This window comes from Octodon degus, unplaced genomic scaffold (genome assembly GCF_000260255.1).
Source record: "Octodon degus isolate 3935 unplaced genomic scaffold, OctDeg1.0 scaffold00295, whole genome shotgun sequence".
Lineage (NCBI taxonomy): Eukaryota > Metazoa > Chordata > Mammalia > Rodentia > Octodontidae > Octodon > Octodon degus.
This window is the reverse complement of record NW_004524871.1, coordinates 1,207,983-1,223,350: the sequence shown is the minus strand read 5'-3', so window position 1 is coordinate 1,223,350 and position 15,368 is coordinate 1,207,983. Positions and strand designations below refer to the sequence as shown.

Here is a 15,368-nt window from a genome sequence, read left to right as displayed (position 1 = left end):
TTGAGGGTGCTTGGGTGGCACCCAGCGCCTCACACATACCAGGCAGGTGACCTGCCCGAGCTGCGGCCTGGCCCACCAAGCCCTTCTCTGAAACACAAGACAGCCTATGGCTACTTTGCCCTCCCCAGAGATTAGCACATGCAGCCTCAAGAGCCACAGAACTGAGGCTGGCTGCCACCTCGGGCCCAGGTGGGCGGGATCTGCTTCGCCTGCGGGCATCTGTGACGATGCCCAGTGTCACTTCACCTATACAAAGCCAGAGCGGCAGCAGCCGCAGGACTGCGTCAGTTCCCCTTCACGTCCTGTTCACCTATTTCAGAGCTGACTCCACAAGTCCACTAGTCGGAGCTTCCTAGTCCTTTATGAGCTCACTCAGATTTAAAAGCTGCTTCTCCAGGAAGGCCACAGCAGCCCCACCCAAGCCCGAGGGCTGCCTCCCCGCCTTGGTGCTGGACTCCCTGGTTGGCCTGGGGCAGGCACGGACGGAAAGGGACATCCACTTCTCCCAGATCTGTCCAGGCAGCACAGGAACTGAAGAAACACACCGCCACCAAGAGACAGAAGCATGACGCCGCCATCTGGCTCATCCGCCCCTCTCACTGAAGCACCCTGACAGGGCGGCTCTGCAGCAGAGCTTTCTGGGCGTGCACGAGGCCCAGAGCGCCGAGCAAGTCAGTCAAAGCGAGGTTACAAACAAGAGCCGCACTCTTAGGGGAGAAAAACAACAATACAGTTTATCTGGTTTAAATTACTGCAAGTTATTTTTAAATACCCAAAACCATGTCCAAGTCTTTTCTTTTAAGTCTGGTCTCTGACAGCCGTGAGGTTTGGGTGGAACATCCCAGTCTCCTGAAGAAGAGAAGTCCGTGTGTCTAGAAGCCCGACTTCAGCAGATTAGCGTGGCTGGGCACAGTGGGACACAGCCGAGCCAGTCCGCGCACCTGGGCAGGCTGCTACGGGCAGCTTCGCGTCCTCTGCAGAGCCGCCAGATTACCCGTGTGTCTGCTGAAAGGACAGAACTGACGCCTTGTAGAACGTGTTCAGTTTTCCAGCTCTGCCGTCACGACTCGAGCGGGGTGTGGGCCCTGATGTCCAGCAGCAGCAGGGCCACCACCGCTCCTCACCTGGCCCTGTGCGTCCTGAGCGCCGTCCAGCCAGAGAGGAAGGGCAGGGCCCAGCGGCCCGCGTGAGCCAGGCCAAAGGCGGCGAGGAGCCCTGCCACCCCACAGTAGGTGGCCAGGACAGTGTCCTCCTGAGGGAGGAAGCACTTGGAGAGGGCATAGTCATGCGATGTCAGGCTGGCCTGGGAGAGAGGACCGGACAGTCTAAGCTAGAGGCCCACAGGATGGCACCCCAGCCGGCGGGTCCCATCACACGGTAGGGGACACGTGGCAGAGCAGCACAAAGTGTCACAGAGACGGAGGAGCCAGCGTGGCAGCCTGTCTCCTTCCATTGTGGGACCCGGACCCCTTCCCAGGAAGGGAGCACCCGTGGGTGGGGCGGCTCCTGGGTGCAGACAGCCTGCTCAGTGGTGGAGGTCACGATGTAAAAGCTCATGACTATAATAAAGGCCGTGGTAGTTACCATGACAAAGCTGGGGTTGTTTCTGTTCCTCCAGCTGAAGGACGGGACACTAAGCTCGCGGATCCTCCCACTGTGGAGCACCTCACAGGCACTGTGCGTGTGGCCACTCAGCACCAGGCGCGGCCGGAACCACCAGAGCAGCTGGGCATGTTGGGCACAGGAGGGGGGTCGGCATGGGGGCGGGGTGAGGAGGACACGGGCGGCAAGCAGGCAGCGCGGGGGTGACCAGGCAGGCGTCACTGGCTGCAAGTCATGCCCCTGGCCAATTTTTTCCCCTCAAAATCCTATTTTACTACAGTCTACTCTTCCAATCTCAGATTTTATGTTTATCATATTTTATTTTTATAAACACTTTTTAAAAACTTATTTTAAATATAGTCCACAAATGTATTTCAAATATAAACTAATATTTGATTTATATATAATTTTCATTTTTCATATATATGTGATATATTATGTATACACTAAATATGCATTTTCCAAGAAAGCACATTTTATTTAAGTCCCTAAAAACTGTATTCTCAGACCGGGTAGATAGCTCAGTAGAATAAGCACCTGCCTGGCAAGCACAGGGTCCTGAGTTCAATCCCTGGTACCACACACACAAAAAAACTGGACTCTCAGGTCCATTTATATTTCTAAATCTATTCATGTTGATGGGAAGTATTATTTGTTTTCCCCAGAACTGAAGATGGAACCCAGTCTACACACTGAGCTGCCTCCCACCTTTTATTTTTCAGTCTGACCCAGAGCCTCACTATGTTGTCCTACCTGGGCTCCCACTCGGGACTGCCTCAGCCCCTCGAGTGCTGGGGTTACAGGCGTGCAACCCGCATGCCCAACTGCTGGGCGTTTTCTGAATGCAAGGATGAGCAGAGAACATTACTAACCTGAGATCAGGAAAAGCAGACCTACTGAAAATGTGAAGGAACACAGCCCCCCGGCCCTGACGGGACCCCAGCCTGTGCATGGCCTGCACACCGTGTCCACCCTGTCCCTGCCTGGGTGGCTGCGCCATGGAGCCCGTACCTTCTGTGAGGCCTCCTGGGAAAGCGCATCGTATCTCTCCTTGAAGGGGATGCTCCTCTCCTCAGGCGGGGCTGCATCTGGTCCCGAGCAGTTGGCATCGCTGGCGCGGTACAGCGGGTAGTGCTGCAGGCGGCAGGGTCAGAGGCTGCTCTGGCCGCGGAGGGCACCCCGCATCCCACCGGCTCACCTGCAGCAGGACGGGGGCCGATGGGGGCAGCCGCTGCCCTGCTCCACACGGGCCGGAGCCCCGCACCTGTAGGCAGAGCTGGCGTCACACAGGCCTGGGGCCAGGCGAGGCAGGCAGGCTCTGCACAGAGGGTTTGGGGTCCCTAGTGCCCCTACCTCTCGGGAACAGTTCAGGAGGCGCGAGATCTCCAGGAGCTCGGCCTCAGCCACCGCACAGATGCTGCAGCTGTCACCCTCCATGGCCACGCTGTTCACCATCACAAAGCTGGGAGCAAGGGCCAGAGGACACGGGGCTGCAGGTGGGATGCAGCCCCGAGAGCCACGCCCGCCGTGAGGGCATCACGCACCCAGCCCGGCTGGGCACTGGCCGAGCTGGGCCTGGGCACCTCCACTGCCAGCCTGGCTGTGCTGTGGAGGGCACACGTCTACGCCACAGATGGCCAGGACCAGCCTGCCCTCCAGCCTCGCTCCGCTCCTGGAGGCGACTGGCAGGATGGACACGAGGAGCAGGGCACCCCGCAGTGAGGCAGTGGGCCAGGTGGCCCTAGGCTGGGCCTTGAGGCCAGGTATCATCTGCTCCGTAAGCTCCTCCCTGGGCGTCAGCAGGCTGGACCTGGCTGGAGACTGCGGGACCCTGACTGCTAGAGATCAGGAGCAAGGAGCCTGTCAGAGGCTCCTAACACACTGCGGCTGGGAATCACTCAAAAGGGCATCCTGTCGCCACAGTGGCGCAGCACAGGGAAAGGAAGTCCTAAGAGGCTCCACGGCAGTGGGTGGGGACAGGGCTCCTCTAAGAACTTTGACCCAGTAACAGCGAACTGCTGTGCCCCTGAGGATGGCACAGAAAACCCCTGGACCACCCTCCACCCGAGCCAGCAGCCAAGCAGGAGACCCACAACTCTGGTCTGCTGGTCAGGGCTGATGGCAAAGGGTGGGCGGGGGGCAGAGGCAGCCAGGGTACTGTAGCCATGGGAACAGCCTTTGTGAAGTAAGGAAATCTGATCAAGTAAAAAGATGCTTCGAGCTGCGCACAGGCCTGGCTACTGAGGAGGCTGAAGCAGAAGGATCACTTGGAGGCCAGCCTGTGCATGTAAATGGGACTCCATTTCAAAAACACCAAAACACCACCATGAACAAGCCTTTGCGAGGCAGGCGGGGAAAGGCACAGCACTGGGCAGTGCGGGCGGGCTCGGGCGTGGTCCCAGGCACGGCCCGAGTCTCTACACTTGTGCCCAGAGGTCACAGCAGAAGAAACCAAGGCTGGGCCAGCCCAGCCCCATGTCCTGGGTGCCAGGGCAGAGTACAGCACAGCCCACAGGGCAGCACCGCAAGGCAGCAGGAGGGGTGTGGCTCCAGGACACCCCTCGGACTGCAGGCCAGACTCACTTCACTCCCTTCTGAGAAAACAGCCTCTCCGCGCTGAAGGCTTTCTCAAACCGCTGTACTGTGTAACTGCTCATCCTGCATTCAAAGGCCAAAAGAAGTATCACTCAGAAAGGCCCGCAGGCGTGACTCTCAGACCGCGTGTCATTCGGGGGCACTAGTTCAGAGTGGCCCTGGCCCTGGCTAAGAGGCTCACATGCACCCCCAAGCTGTCCAGGAACCTGCAGGGGCTGGGGGTCACCTAGCACCCAGGGCCCCTGTGTCGGCCCTCGGAAAGTGAGTAAAATCATACAACTGAAGCAGAGTATGGGGCACACACCCACGTCCCAGCACTCTAGGAGGCTGAGGCAGGAGGACTGCAGGTACAAGCCTAATGTGGCTACTTAGCAAGATCCTATCTCAAGATAAAAAATAAAAAGGGCTGGGTATGTAGCTCAGTGCAAAATGCACGGGCTCAACCTCCAGGGCCAATAACAACAACAACAAGCAGCAGCAGCGATGACCAAAGCGAGGGTAAACTGAGGCACTGCACAGAAGCAGAGTGGGGGGCAGAGGCACGCGGCCATGCCTGTGGGCCTCGCAATCCCTGGTCTCCCCAAGCACCCAGAGCTGCCAGTTCCCAGGAGCACATGTGTGCAGCGGATCCTGCCCAGGGCGCACTGCCATGCCAGGCCAGACCCTCACCCCCGGGGAGCACGCAGCCCAGCCACTGCCGCCCTCCTCTTCCCTGCAGGGAAGCAGGCTTCATGCCAGCCTGGGCCATGCCACAAAGCAAATAAATTAATCTCTAAAACTGGACTTCCCTAATCTTGGCAGGTTTAAATGACAGCCAAGGAGAGCTCTGGGGCAGCGGCCGCCAGAAGTACTCACCAGTAGTGGAAGCCGATGTCGTGGTTGCCGGCCACGACCTTCAGCTGCATATGCGAGGGGTGTCTGAACATCTTCTGAAACCGCCCCAGGTCATCCGCCCACGCCTGAGGGAGAGAGGCCGTGAGAGCCAGAAGGGTACCACGCTGTGCTCAGCACCCAGACCTCGCCGGCAAGGTGGGGCGCACCTCTGCACAGCACTCTGGGAGGCTGAGGCAGGAGAGGCGAAGTGAGAACAAGCATGGGCAACTTGGCAATTTAGCAAGGTCCTGCCTCAAAACAAAACTAAAGAGCTGGGGATAAAGCCCAGGGCAAAAATGGCATCCAGGGCTATGAAAATAAAGAAGATAGGAGGCGAAGAAGGGAGGGAGAAAAGAAAAACATCCTGCTTTCATATAAGAAGTCCAAATCAGATGTTCATAAAGCTAATGCCGAACTGCAGATTTTTAATCCTATGTAATATTTTTTTCTAAGACTACCTGAATACTTTCAATGTAATACCTTAAACTATTCAATTTGGTGCCACATTTTAGTTCAATGTACCCACCTCCATTTTGTAACATTTTTTAACTGGAAATTTCCCAAGGTTCTTTGTTCCTGGACTTAGCTATTTCAAGATCTCAAGACAGAGGCCTGGGTTGTGGGCTGCTTTGGCTCTGGACCTCCTACAGAACAGTCTTAGGAGATGTGGAATAAATACTCCCCATGTCGAAATAAGCAACAGCCTCAGGCCACTGCAGCCAAAGCCACCACGGGGTGGCTGCCACGCAGTGCCAGTGTGCAGGAGGCCTCATGCATCATATGACCGCCCCACCACTTTCCTGACCCGGCCTTCACTTGTGCTTCGGGTCAGGGCTGCGCAGTTCTTTTTCTTACAGACCTCCAAGCTTCAACTGGACCAAGACCTCAAGCTAGACAAAAAATAACCCTCTATTCCGGAGAGTAATCACCTTTATCCCAGAAACTTTAAATACAGTGCAGCCTAGGAAGTATCTCAGTGGCAAACACTTCACCTTAACAATTACTACCTAAAGTCAGAATAACAAAATCAGAGTAACTGCTTAGAAAATCACAACATGCTACCCTGAATTTAAGACACTGTGTAATTTGCCAAAACGACCCAACTTCATTGTATGACTAGCTACTCTCTACCGAAAGCATTTCATGATCTTGCCTTTTAGATCCGGTATTGTAGCAGCCCTTGCAGGTCCCTAAGCAGTGGGTCCCTAGCATAACTGAACCGAAACCACTGCGTTGCCTCTAGGGCATCCCAGGAAGTGCCAACGGATTCTTTAAAATACTCCCAAATCAAATCCCTCCCAAGAACCACGGTGAGGAAGCATTTTAAACTCAGCAACAAGGACCACTCCAAGGCTGAAGCTGGCAGTGTTCTGACAGCTGTGGGGAGGCAATCTTAGTCTTTCTCCTTGGTTTATGAGGGGCTCCCCCACCCCACCGCCAAGGCTAGGGCCTCAAGCTCCCAGACCACCAAGGAACCTCCCTCTGCACCTCTACTCAGAGGGAAAAAAATCAGAGGGGAGAGGCGAGGGTCTGAGCCCCAGGGCCTACAGTGGAGTGTGGGTGGGAGTGAGGCGGCCCGGCGTTGCCCACCAATGCGAGGCCAGGATCCCACAGTGCAGGAAAACCAGCTGTGCAAAGTTAGACTCCCAGCCTGGCCGTGGCTGACCCTGCACCACCTTGCCTGTCCTGCCCTTTCCTGCAGGGCCCCAGGACTCCACTTTTCTGGCCGACCCGCTACTTCCCACAAGATCACACAGCCGCATGTAAGATGAGCCTCAGACACCACCCTTTAATAGCAGTATACTCTAAACCAACCCTGCAACGAGAGCCACTACACGAGCTGTGATCGGCAGTGCAGTGAGGGTTCAAACTATGGTGTTGTGGGGCAGCGGCGCACGCCTGTAATCCCAGCACTCAGGAGGCTGCGGCTGGAGGGTCGCGGTGAGTTCAAGGCCAGCCTGAGCTACACAGTGAATTCAAGCCAGCTTGAACAACATAGTGAGACCATCTCAAAAAATCAAAAATAAATAAATTCTACAATATTTACTATGGTAAAAGACAATGCCATGAATCTCCTTCAAATTCTCCCCCATGCTCCATACACACCTATCCCATCATCTTTACCACTTTCTGAAACAGCACTGGAGTCCTCCGTCCTGAGTTCTTTAGTTGCAGTCCTAGCTGCTCCGTATCCTGGGCCCATCCCAAACGTCCTGACCTCGGGGAAGGGCCAGAGTGGCACAGTGCCTATCTGGTAAATGAAGTGGGTGAGGCCCGCCACCATGCATTTCTGAGCAGCCTTCCTGCCGGATGGCACACAGCAGCACTGGCTGTATTTCTGATCGGGTCAGCATGTTCGAGGCAGAGGGAGTCGGTGTGGGGTGCGCTTGGCGGTATGCGCGTCACTGTGACAACTCCTTTCAGGCCATCTGTTTTGAGCACCCTGGTAGCCTCCCTGCCAGAGTGCCTGGGGCAGGTCCTACCTGTGGTGAGCTCCACTTTCCCTCATCAAAGATGTCGCCCAGAATGAAGATGACTTCGGGCTGAAGCACCCACAGGGCCGTCTGGAATGCTCGCTCCATCTGCCACTCCCTGGCAATGGGAGACTGGGCATCAGGTGGAGGCCATGGTGTCCCCAGCCTCTGGGAAGGTGGCTGACTGGCCCTGTCCTCTTTGTTTGTGACCCACCCTGCCTTTCCATCCTGAATCCAGTTCCATGTGGGGAATGGAGGTACCAAAGGGCACCCCTCAGCACGCCACTAGCACTGAGGTTCAGATCTGGGCCCCACAGCGCGAAGCCTGGACTCCTCTCCAGAACCCAAGCGCAGGCAAAGTCAGCACACAAACCGGCTGTGCTGCACACCCGGGAGACGGCGGGCCAGGCTCCTGCTCCCCACACCTGTGTGTGCGCCTGGCTGTGGTGCTGATGATGGGACCAGGCTCTGTGTGGTATGCCAGGCTGCACCCCCAGCCCAAGTTGCACTTCTTAAAGGGCAGAACTGAGGTAGACCCCAAGAGATAGTGAACAGCGCACACTAACCCCAGCACTCAGGAGGCTGAAGCAGGCAGATCATAATTCAAGGCCAGCCTGGGGTCAGACCTAAGTAAAGGCCAATTTGTAGGACCTGTAGGAAGCCACAGAGTTACCTCTCCTCGGCCTTCTCTGGTTGGCACCTTGGTAAAGGACACAGGGTCCCCTCTACCACATATCTCTCCACCCACAAACACCAAGTGCCCCACCCCAGGGCCCCTGGGCCACTGCCTCTTGCAAGAACACTGATGTCCAGAGAGGCAGGTGGTGCCACTGTGGGAAAAGAGGCTGGCACAGGGCCCGCAGGGCAAAGACAGGCCCCACCACACACTGCCACTGCCATCCCTGTAGCTGGGGGGGCACCCCACTGCCCCCTAATGGGTGGGTAAGGAAACTGTGGCCTGCACAAGTGGACTCAGCCTTGGATACATGGGGACAGGAAGGGACCTGAGGGACACAATGCAAATGGAAATAAGCCAGTGGCAGAGACGGGAACTAGAGTGGCCAGAGCCAGCAGGGAGGAGGAAGACAGCAGCCAACAGCAGAGCAGGGAGAAGGGTGCGGTGAGCACTCAGGGCAAAGGTCCCTCAGGGAGCAGCCACGTGAGAGAACAGCGCGTGGCGTGTGAGGCACAGTGCCTGGGTGCTCAGAAGCGGTTAGGACAGCACACCGTGACTGTGCACTTTACCACAATCAAAAACAAACACAAGGGTCTCTGGGGGACCAACAGCTGGTGCTGCTGAGCCAAGAGCGGTCCCCCCAGGGAAAAGCCATACAGCTGCCAGCATCCAGGGGACAAAAATCCCAATGGCTCACCCCGTCACCCACAAAGCTGGGGCCCAGGGGCGGTCACTGTTCAAAGTCACAGAGCTACTCACGAGCCCCGCACCCAAAGCATCCCACACACAGCAGAGTCCAGGGCAGCAGAGAATCCCCAGCCTGAGAGGAGAATGAGCGAGCACACCCTGGGGTCCTGGGACCCTCACCTCCTCAACTTGTCCAGCCAGTGGCCTTGCACCTCCCCGAGCAGGTGTGTGTCGGCCAGGACCATGGCTCTCAGCACAGGCGCCTGCTCTCCACTGTGAGCAGGTGGGGCCACCTCTGGCCAGTGACACCGGAAGATCACGAGGTAGTAGATTGAGAATTCACAGAACAGCAGCGCAGCGAAGATGACGGCCATGAGCTTCCACAGCAGCGAACTCCTCTCCAGCAGGCGGAAGCCCTGCCGTCGCCACCCCCGCCTGGCAAGGCACATGGTGCCTTCACGCAGCAGGTGGCAAGCCCGGTGGCCAGACACAGGGAGGGAACCACAGGGGCTGTGAGGGTGCAGGTGGAGTCTGAGCTTAACTGCCTAAAGCCAAGAGAAAAGTGCAGGCTCTGAGTCCTGTTCACATCCCCAACAGAGTCACCTTCTCTGCTTTGCTCCTTGTTGGTGCTCCGGGATCCTCAGAGAACCCTCGCAGGCTTTTGCTGGGTCTGGGCTTCCCATGAACACTAGGGCCCCACGGGCATCCAAATTCCTGCACTTGGCTCGAGCGGGTCCTCTGTGGCACAGCCATCTCCGAGGTGTGTAAGCAGCATGTAAGAGCAGAGGCCGGGAAATAGACAAATCTTCTGCAGAAGAGAAGGGGACAGAGAGACAGGGACGGGAGGAGGAGAGGGCATGAAAGGACCCAGGACGCAGCGCGCGAGCACCAGCTCCCCATGAGGACAGGACCGTGAGTGCCACCAAGCGTGGCATCGAGCACATCCCCATGCCGAGACCCCGCTGCTCAGGAGAACACTCACAACGCCTTCGCCACTTCCCTACCTTCATGTGCCAGGCCAACCCACCAGGACCGCTCTTCCCAGAGCAGGAAGAAGTCTACAGACGCTCAACCACTCAAGCAGGGCCCCCCGGAGACTTCTAGAAAGACCCCCCACCCCCCCACCGAGACCTAAGTAAGCACCAACAGGTTAGCTGGGTGGGGCACTACACAGCTCTGGTCCCAGCACTCAGGGAGGCTGAGGCAAGAGGGTTATGAACTCAAGCCCAGCCTGGCCAACTCAGTGACTTGGTGAGACCTCGTTTCAAAATAAATGAAAAAAGGGTCGGTGCAAAAACCCTAGGTTCCATTCCCAGGGCCATGAAAAGAAAGTATCGACAGATTCCTATGGCCTCTGGCATGAACCCCTCAGTTTTCTACTCTGCTGTCCCACAAGGAAGGGGCATCTGTGGACCCAACAATCGTCCCACAAGGCCACTGGGGACCAGCAGTCCCTTGCATGAAGCAATCAATATCAATACTGTCATCGATCACTCTAAACAAGCATGGTGCCCCTGCTGCTGCACCCCAACGCTCGGTCAGGGACAATGTGCGCAGCGGCACACGGGCCTCTCCCCGGGGGCTGTTACAGGGGTTCACGGTCTTCCTAAGCTCAGCTGAGCTTTGCAACCTGCTTGGAGTGTCCGAGGAGCGGCAGGAGACGCCCCATGAGGGCAATGCCTGTGTGTAGTGTGGCCCTGCCTCCCCTTGCCAGCTCCCAATGGGGACAGTGGAAGAGGCAGAAGGCCGGGCCATGTCATCTGGCCCTGCTCTCCAGTTGGCGGCTGGCAGGGCAGGGACCACACATGCTGTGCTCCGCTGCACCTGTCCCTTACACTGTCACTTACAGAGAGGAAGCAGTGCTGAAGCCGAAGTGTGGCTTCCAACAGGGTCTGCACAGCCCTCCAGCCTGCAGCCCACACCCTTCTGGATTCCCCTGAAAGCCAATGTCCTTGTGCCACGTCCCCACTCTGAGGACTCCGGTGGCAGCGCCCAGAGACCACAATGCCTGGACCATCCAGCTGGGGACACTTGGAGGAAGGGCACTGTTTGAGAGCAGCAGCCCAAGCGCATTTTACCCACAAGCCTGCCCCACACAGCCCACACTGCAGCCCACAGGGTTGCACCCATCTGCCCAAGGTCAGCCTGGAGAACATGTGGGCCCATGGGTACTGGCGGCAACCAACACCAGGCCCCAACATGGACTCGGCCTGGCTGGCCCTGGCAGCAGAGAAAGCGACTCCAAGGCACGGTGAGGATGTTTCCTAAGACCCAGTGCCCTGGTCTTAATAAATCAAACTTATCAAAGCCAATGATCTGACTTAAAATCTCATTTGCTTTCAGAAGTTCTGGACCCGACAGGACTCCTAAGAGTTGCACCCAGCCCAGCTCACAACTTCCAGGAGTGAGGAGAAGCAGGGACCTGCCCTCTGGATGGGGTGGGGATGCTTCCATCTCACGGGAAACCCAGAGGCTGCTTCCAGCTGCCCCTCCACCTACTCCGCCTTTGCTCAGCAACTGTGACTCAGAGCTGGAGAGGCTGCCCTGTCCTGCTCAGCATGATCCAGCGAGAGGGACATGAGCAAAGTCCTCCAGCTCCCTGGGTGCAGAGGGACCTTGTGGCTGGGCAGCGGGTGGGTGTACCTGGCCTGATCCTAATTCCGGGCTGGACTGTGTCCCCAAAGATGATTTCTAAGCTGCCAACAGGAGGATCGGGGGCTTTGGCCTGCTCCAAGCTCCCACACTCTTCTGCACAAACAAAAACCATCATGCAGATCAGGGCCTGGAAGAAGGCAGGAGAGGGATGGAGGGAGGAAAAGAGAGGAGGCAAGGAGAGCCAGTTGGGGCTGCCCCACCATCCCGGCCCTCAGAAGTCCATATGCTCACACCCCTTCTTCCTCTGCCCAAGCAAATGTGGAGTCAAGAGTTCTCAGCGCCCTCCCAAGCCAAGACAAACCTGCCCTCCTCTGGAGCCAAGACAGATGCCTCACAGAACTGACAAGTGGAGAACAGGTCGCTCCTACCCCAGGGCAGTAGAAAGAGGGACCTGCCCAGGCTCAGAAGCCCTCTAGGGGAAGGACAGAGCCCCCTCCTTCTTGCAACAACTGGAAAGACCGGCTTCCAGGCCCAGAGGGGGAGGGGAGAGCAGAGGAAAAGGAGGAGGAGAAGGGGAAGGAAAGGGGGAAGGACCAGCCCAGCTCCTCAAGGCAGACCAGCCCTGCCCTGCCCTGCTCTGCCCTGCCCTGCCCCAGGCCTGCCCACCGGCCCACCTGTGGTCCAGCCTACATTTCAGCTGGAACCACTGCATGGGGGGGGGGGGGGAGAAGAGGGAGGAGCCAAGCCTGAGCTCTTTCCCTGGGTCATGACAGGAATACTGCCTTTGGGGAGTGCTTTCAGAAGTGCCTGGAAATATGATCTATGAATCACTAAACCAGCACACTCAGGAGAGGAAGCCAGATGACAGTGACATTCTAGGTGTTGTCTTGCCTACAATTCTATCCATAGCAGCAGCTTTCTTTTGCATGACCAGCTTTGGGATTAAAAGCCAAAATTCTATAGCTGGACATGGTGCGCATGCCTGTCATCCTAGCGCTCTGGGAGGCTGAGGCAGGCAGACTTTGAGCCCAGCACAATTTAGTGAGATCCTACCTCAAAATAAAAATGAAAATGAAAAGGAGCTGAAGATTACTCAGAGAGAAGCCCCTGGGTTTGACCTCTAGAACCAGAAGTGAGGGAACCAAAATTACCTAAACTATCGCTGGGTCCACTCCTCAAGGCGCACTTGTCACCATTACTGAGATTACCAACACTAGCCCAACTGAAACTCCACGAGGTCGCCACAGCACAGCCTAGGAGGGCAACGGCACCCGCCCTGAAACCCTTGGCCCCGTGCGCACTGAAACGCCAAACCTGCAACATCTTGATTTCATACACACCTTACTCCTAATATCACAGTAATGATCAAAGAAAATGAAACCCCACTCACTGATACCTATCACAGAATTTTTCAAAAATCTAGAAGAAAGCTTGAAATGGTGGCTCACGACTGTGATCCCAGCACTCAGGAGACCAAGCCAGGAGGATCTCTGGGAATTCAAGGCTAGCCTGCACTACATAGCAAGACCCTGTGCCGGCCCCGCCCCCAGGCTGTGCTGAGACAGTGACTGAGACTGGGCGTGGTGGCACCGGCCTGTAATCCCAGCTCTTGGGAGGCTGTGGAGGGGATGACTGAGAGTTCGAGGCCAACTTAGGCTGCACTGTAAGCTCAAAGCCAGTCTGAACTGCATAGTGAGACCCTATCTCAAAAAAACAAAAACAAAGACAGAATTATACAGGGCTGGCCAGATAGCTCAGTGGATTAACTGCCTGCTTAGGCAGACACAGGGACCAGAGTTCACAGGGACCAGGGTTCTGCAGGGACTGGGGTTCAATCCCTAGCATGCCATGCTGGCCCCACCCCTGGGGCGCACTGAGATGTTGATTGGGACTGGGCATGGTGGCCTGTGCCTGTAATCCCAGTGCTTGGGAAGCTGAAAACAGGAGGATCACTACAAGTCCAAATTGTGTAGTAACACCCCGTAGATCCTGTACTAAATACTAACAAAAAACAAAGAATTACAAACACATATCCTTCACTCTTTTGCTCCATTACTATCTTTAAATCCAAAAGACAAAACAAAAAACCCTACCATACTAGAAACAGGAGAGAAAGCTGTACATGTGGCCCCTATTTGCCCTGACAAAACGTCTTTGCACTGATGTGTTGAGTAGGTCGGCAAGCAGGTACACAGGACATGTGGAAATCCACAAAAGAGAAGCTTGCTCGAAGGCTCAAAAAGCCACTTCTTGAGACTGGGTGTGGTGGCGCACACCTGTAATCCCAGCTCTTGGGAGGCTGTAGACAGGCGGATCACTACGAGTCTGATCTAGTATTGAGACCTGAACACCCTGTAGACCCTTCCCTAAAAAATACAAAAAAGAAAAGCCATAACCATTTCCCCTTAAGCCTTTCTGCAGAAACAGAAAACCAAGTAGCTCCTGGTTCTGCCTTTGACCTGGGACCAGTAGCTGGAAGCCCAATCCCCAGTTTCTTCTCAGTGATGTGGTCCCAGGCAAGTCAGTCAAACACAGGAAGAAACACATGCATGCGCGCACACGCACACGCGCACACACACTCCAGCAGGCTAACCTGGCCCTGTACTGGGGCTTTCTTTCGCATCCAAGCGCACTACTTGCTTAAGGGGCAGGCAGGCTCTCTGGGCAAGTTCTCCGGCGGCGTACAGCCCTTAGCCTACTTGCGCGCTGAACGCGGAGGGAGGGGCAGCAGAGGGTGAGGGGAACAGCGCCCATCTCACCTAAGAAGCCTGGCGCTGCACAGGGAGAGCCGCACAAGCGCTCTGCGGCCTTCCTCCCAAAACGCTGAGCGATTTAGGGGAAGTGAGACAGGCAGTACGTTCCACTGCTGAGCAACCTTTCACTTCGTGAACTCTGGGCAAGTAACCGGACCGACCTGGAGGCGGCAGGAAGCCGAGCCGATGAGGACACGGCCGGGCGCGCTTGCCGGAGAATCGGAACGCTGGGCGGGCGGCCGGCCGGGGGGAACCTTCGCCCTGCGGCTGGGAACGCGCACCGGCGCGGCCCGCTGCGGGGTCGGACGAGAGGCCGCAGGAACCTAAAACAGAAATTCCGTTCAAGCCCGCGGTCCTTCTAGCATCTTCCCGAGCTACGCTACCGCAGCGCGCCGCGCATGCTCCCGGCGCGATTCCAAGAGCGAATCTTGGAGGCAGCACGCTCGTCCACCAGCAGACGGGCGGACAGGGACACGCGGCATTTCTACACCGCGGAGCACCACTCTGCCGTGAAAAAGGATAAACCTGTGACGCCCGTAGGGAAAATGTGTGCTTCTGGAGACCATAGTGCCAAGTGCTGTAAAGCACACCAGCCTAAGTACCTCCGTTTCCTTTATGTGAACCCAAAATATGAGGAGCAACAACAAAAGCTAGACACGGGGAAGCAGGGAGCTAGATTTTTCAAACGGAAAGGGACCAAGGAACGGAGGAAAGCGCGAAGGACAAAAGGAGAGTGAAGCTGTCAGGTCACGCGCGTGCAGCAGCTCGGGGGAACTAACCATAGCGCGCCGCAGACACGCAGGACAAAAATAAAAACTGGAAGCGGAAAACTAAGAAATCCGTTAGGGCAGGCAGGCCGTGGCGCTCGGCGCGTGCCACCTGCAAGGACCGGCCGACCGCAAGTCTCGCGGCCGCTCCCCAGCCGCCCACGCCGCAGCCCCCGTCACCTCGCGCCCCTCGCCGGGGACTCGTCCCGCTGCCGTCCTGCGAAGGCGCAGGCTCGGCCTCGGCCAGGCGACTTCCGGTCCCGCGCGGCCGGAGCACCGCCCCCGGCGCGGGGAGGGCGGGGCTAGGAGGGCGTGACGGGGAGGGCGGGGCGGGGGAAGGCGGGGC

General features: G+C 56.9%; 1 protein-coding gene across 11 annotated transcripts; it reads right to left on the bottom strand.

Annotated features, from left to right (window-relative positions):
• Window positions 1-741: 741 nt before the first annotated feature.
• Window positions 742-15,292, bottom strand: Mppe1 (metallophosphoesterase 1). Of its 11 annotated transcripts, none has more exons than XM_023707493.1 (13): window positions 15,203-15,268; window positions 12,177-12,309; window positions 11,551-11,655; window positions 9,511-10,007; window positions 9,088-9,342; window positions 7,554-7,662; window positions 5,053-5,156; window positions 4,186-4,260; window positions 2,956-3,064; window positions 2,801-2,866; window positions 2,614-2,736; window positions 1,585-1,725; window positions 742-1,303 (listed from the first exon to the last, which is right to left on the bottom strand). In XM_023707493.1, the coding sequence occupies exons 4-13, from the start codon at window positions 9,915-9,917 to the stop codon at window positions 1,121-1,123; spliced, it is 1,572 nt and encodes a 523-aa protein (XP_023563261.1). In that variant the 5' UTR covers window positions 9,918-10,007; window positions 11,551-11,655; window positions 12,177-12,309; window positions 15,203-15,268; the 3' UTR covers window positions 742-1,120. The 11 variants fall into 11 exon arrangements, with proteins under 11 accessions (XP_023563261.1, XP_023563262.1, XP_023563267.1 ...); XM_023707494.1 differs by lacking the exon at window positions 15,203-15,268 and adding an exon at window positions 13,596-13,791; XM_023707499.1 differs by lacking the exon at window positions 15,203-15,268 and having other exon boundaries at window positions 9,511-9,715; window positions 9,912-10,007; window positions 12,177-12,532.
• Between the last annotated feature and the right edge of the window lie 76 nt (window positions 15,293-15,368).

Coding starts and splice junctions, on each gene's coding strand:
- Mppe1 (XM_023707496.1), bottom strand. CDS start 9,917: ATGAAGGTAGGGAAGTGGCGAAGGCGTTGTGAGTGTTCTCCTGAGCAG. Junction 3,065..4,185: donor TTTTCTCAGAAGGGAGTGAA/GTGAGTCTGGCC, acceptor CCTTGCTCCCAG/CTTTGTGATGGTGAACAGCG. Junction 2,737..2,800: donor CGGCCCCCGTCCTGCTGCAG/GTGAGCCGGTGG, acceptor TGCCGCCTGCAG/CACTACCCGCTGTACCGCGC.